The 4766-nt window shown below is 34.6% G+C and overlaps 1 protein-coding gene across 1 annotated transcript; it reads left to right on the forward strand.

Annotated features, from left to right (window-relative positions):
• Positions 1-213: 213 nt before the first annotated feature.
• LOC132626930 (uncharacterized) lies at positions 214-702 on the forward strand. Its single transcript, XM_060341972.1, has one exon. It carries the CDS (start codon positions 214-216, stop codon positions 700-702), a length of 489 nt encoding a protein of 162 aa, XP_060197955.1.
• The last annotated feature ends 4064 nt before the right edge of the window (positions 703-4766 follow it).

Raw genomic sequence — 4766 nt, forward strand, 5'->3', positions numbered from 1 at the left:
TAGCTCTTTTGAGGTGCTATCATAATAGTGTCTAGATGGAATATCATAAAGTCGAAGAAGGAACTAAATTTATGCAAACCATGGTTTCATGTCAATCTTGACCCTGTATTTCATTCCATTTCCATCATACAAACTTTTGACATCTGATTGCTACTTCCTCGCAGGGTCTAACTAAATATCTGCTATAGATCAATCTGAAAAAATTCGAAAAATATGGCTCAAACATTAGAAGCCATCAAGGTCGGTGGAGGTTCGATTAAAGTGGGAACCACCGGTAAAGTCAGTGCCTTGATGTCAAAAGAATTAGTAGATTCCAAGAAACCGGCTACTCAAAAGAATAAATCTCCTACTGTTTGTGGTTTCATCGCTGGTAGCGCGACAAGTCCAAAGAGAATGAAGCCGAGAACATCAAGTGACGAAGCAAGCAGCAGCGGAACAACATCTAAGCGTAACAATAAAAGCCCTGAATCGTTCAGGAAGACGAAGCACAACAATAGAAAAACACATCAAATTCCAATACTAGAATCAGAAAACATTTCAGTAGATGGAACTCCGGTTAGCCTGAAACCTGACAGGAAGGGACCCTACATGGTGGAAATCGCGGACGTAAAATGCAGAATTATGGACAGAACTTGGGCGAACCCGATAAAAAATAGCCTAAAGAAGCTCGGTTTCTCAAAGCTATCCGAGAGCTCGGTCTAAGTACAGTCAAACCTCTCTATAACAAAGTTGTTTGTTCCGGTGGTTTTTGGCTGCTCTAGCGAAATGTTGTTATAGAGAACACATAATATAACATAACGTGAAAGATCGGCTCCAAAAAAGCATGGTTGTTATAGTGAAATATTGTTATAAAAGGTGATTGTTATAGAGAGTTTTGACTGTATACGCAAACTTCAAACATCAGCCTTTAGATTCCTATAAGTGAATCTTGAAATAGCAGTTGGTAGATTACATTCTGCAACTTCTACTATAGAACACATGCTAGGCACCATCAGCTTACTGCTCCTCCTTTTATTTTTGGGATTTGTGACCAAAGACCCGAGCTTCGGTCTAGAGTAACTGCTAGTAGAAGCCACATCCGAAACTTGATGTGGCTTGTGAGCTATGTTACTCAAACTCTTCAAAAATGTCGATGGCTGTGTATCAGATATGTGTGGCAACATTTTTGGAGAATTCGAGCAACATACCTTGCGAGTGCGGTTGTGATGGTTTAGTTGCAGCTTATTGAAGTACTCGATTTCTCGTAACACGAGGGATCCAACGGTTCCTCTGCTGCCTATCTGAACAAGAGGATTATGTGCAGCAATCTTCTCAGCAACTGTCAAGCCTAAGCCATTAGCTTTATATTCAGATCTTTGCATGATAGGTTGAAAAGAAGTGTTTGTTTTGGTATGACAATTGGTCATTTTGGTTAGGCCTAATTCATAGTGCAATTTCACATGATTTCTTTACCTTATGTCTTATCTAATAATGTGAGAACTATAGGCTTGAATGAAGATAGGAGGCCCTCTGATCACCTTATTCATGTGCTTGCAGTTAAAAAACTTCAAATTTGTTCAACTTCTAACTACTTGTGCATTCATTATATTTTATTTCAACATAGAATAGGATGATGATAAGTTTGTCCTTTTCACCTTTTATTAGAAAGTTATTATTTTTGGTGTTGATGCTAACATCCTATTGCCAACTTTCACTAAAATTGAGTCAAAATATAAAGAAGAAAACACACAAAAACAGCGGCAAAGCTACAATCTTGAGTTTATGGGAAAAGGTAGCTTACTAAGTGTTGGATAAATTATTTATACATATTAAGTAGATTTTGACGCAGTTACAAGGTTTGGGCTAAAGTTACCGAGTTCTCCGAATTGGTAAATTGCATTATGCCTTCCGCTACATGAAGAAGTCAAGGAAATTAACGTATATAACATGTTTGGTCAAGCTTCTAAAATCAGCTTATTTTGAAAAATACGTCTTTTAAAAGTATTTTTGGCGAAAACCAGTTTGTGTTTTGGCCAATTAATTGAAAAAACACTTTTGAGCAGCAATTAGTGTTTGGCCAAACTTTTAAAAAATACTTCTAAGTGTATTTTTATCAAAAGTGCTTTTTAAAAAAATGTTTTTGGGCAAACGCTATTTTTTTTTAGCTTCTAAAAAACTGCTTTTGCTGCTCTCTAGAAGCACTTATTTTCTCCTAAAAGCTTGGTAAACACCTCACTTTTTTAAAAATAAGCACTTTTGAGAAAAAATAAGCTTGGCCAAACAGGCTAATAGTATATACAGTCAAATCTCTCTATAATTGTCATTCATTATAACAGCATTTCACTGTAACAGCCTGATTTTCTCCGGAACTGATTTTTCATGTTATATTTTATTTCTCTATTCTACCTATAATAGCAGTGACATTCATTATTGCGGTATACTCTTTGTAAAACCTCTCTATAACAGCATACTCAAATATTGTGTAACAATATTTTGTAAAAATATATTATGTATAAAAATAAAAAGCTTTTGTTTAGAGTCAGTTGTTACTTGGAGTAAGATAGAAGAGTCAATTGTTAAGCTCTTAAACAACATTTAAGAGAAAACTATTAAATTCCCTTTTGCTGAAAGTTTTGACAAAATTCTTCGTAATTCAAGTGTTATAGTAACACTGAGAAACTGGAATTTACGAAACAACCTACAATAACATACAATTGTAGAATTCTTACATCAACATGACATATTTAATTCTTTATCGGTATGGTGCAACTAGTTATGGATTTATTAGTTTTTTCAATTTTTAATTAATGAGATATGAAAATCAATTGAGATTTTAAAATTAACAAGTATATTGTTTTCGTTTATATGTAACATAAAAGCACATAAAAATAATTGTTTAGGTACTTTTGTTTATAACAGCTAAATGAGATCTAAATATGAAATATCCGTATGCACATATAGTAGCACCTCACTATAGCCGCCATAAAATTTTCGGACAAACGCAAGTGGTAATAGTCAATAACTCAATACTGAGAAATGAGCTGTTTTCTCTGGGCCATAGGCATATTGCATATCGAGAACAAATTCTATGAGATTATAGTTAATCTCATTATTAGCGGGTCGAATTATATTACATTATAATAAGATCATATTCATTCTAAATCGATTAACGATAGCTCGGAGGACTTTTATTTGTTAACTTCTCTTGAGTGACTAGGGAGATGAAAAGTATATATGTTCTATAAATTTTTGTATTAGGAGATTTAATCATGAAATTAATACTTGTAGTTTCTTTTCTTTTTTTTATTTTTTTTTATTGCGGTGGTCATGTGAAATATGAAAGAGTTCTTTAGTGAAGTCACGAGTAATTCAGAACTGCACAACTCCAATCCTTAATTGAGGGGAAAATAAATAAAATAGAACGTGATTTTTTTATTTTTTAAAAAGAACATAAAGAAGGAGGAGGAGTACATTATTTTCTACAATTTGGTAGGATTAGATACAAAAGATCGAGTCCTTTATCTACATTGATAGATTTTTACATACTAGAAAGGGTGTTCGGCTAATTTAATAAACTGGTCAAATTAATTTGTTTTTAGCTTATTTACACATTTGATAACACAAACAACATTTATAAATTAAGTGTGTATAAGTCAAAATCAGCCAAAAGTCATAGGTTGGTCACCTCTAACTTATGATTTTACCGCTTATGAGCACCTTTAGTTTGACCAAAATCTTTTATTATTTTACCTCTAAAATCTTTTGTAATCTTGGAAATACTCTGCTTAGAACATAAATTTTAATTATCTCTTTTCTACTTTCATCATTCGTCCATTTTTATATAGAAGAACTTTTAAATTTATATTTTTTGTCAATAGTTTTAACAGAAAAAGTGCTGCTTCTCATGACCTTTCTACCAAACTTACTTACCACTTATTATCAACTTTAACACTTCTATCCAAACAAACAACCATTTATGTATGAAATTAGTTCTATCACCTGAAAATACTTTTCAAAATTTGATGGTTAGATCCCCCAATGGGTAGGGCCGAATCTAAGTGTTTACTAGGTAAGTGTCCTATAGTAGCTAAAATAGTTATGAATCATGGTCAGTGGCGGAGTCAGGATTTTCGCTGAGAGGGTTCAAAATATAAAAAAGTAAACATACGAAGAAGCCTAAGGGAGTTCAACCATCTACTATATATACATAAAAAATAATTTTGACCTTGTAAAAACAGTGTTTTTTTCCGCCGAGGGGGTTCGGGTGAACACCCTCGGCTCTATGTGGCTCCGCCACTAATCATGGTCCCTGTACACCATCCTCACAGGGTGAAGGGAGAGCTTCAATTGGTAGAGGAAAACCTACAAGCCCTTGGGATTATCCTGCACTTGGAGAAGAAGTACCAACCTGTCACTAATATCCACTTCAGAAGTTCTTCTTCAAGAAGAAAAAGAAATAGAGTGACAATTCGATTCTTCGTTGCCGTAGTAAATAGGAGAGAAAATCAGATTTAATTTTGAGATGGATGTGTGGGCATACTAGGAGAGATAGGAGTAGGAATGAAGATATTCGGTATAAGGTGGGAGTGGCTCCCGTGGTGGACAAGATAAGAGAGGCGAGACTGAGATAGTTCTGGCATGTGAAGATGAGATGCAAAGATGCCCAGTGAGGAGGTGCGAAAGGTTGGCTATGCCGGGTATGAGGAGAGGTAGAAGTAGGCCGAAGAAGTATTAAGGAGAGATGATTAGACAAGACATGACATACTTGCAACTTGCCAAGGATATGG

Source organism: Lycium barbarum, chromosome 1 (genome assembly GCF_019175385.1).
Source record: "Lycium barbarum isolate Lr01 chromosome 1, ASM1917538v2, whole genome shotgun sequence".
NCBI lineage: Eukaryota > Viridiplantae > Streptophyta > Magnoliopsida > Solanales > Solanaceae > Lycium > Lycium barbarum.

Excerpts from the sequence above, each read along its gene's own strand:
- LOC132626930 (XM_060341972.1), top strand. The coding sequence starts at position 214 with ATGGCTCAAACATTAGAAGCCATCAAGGTCGGTGGAGGTTCGATTAAA.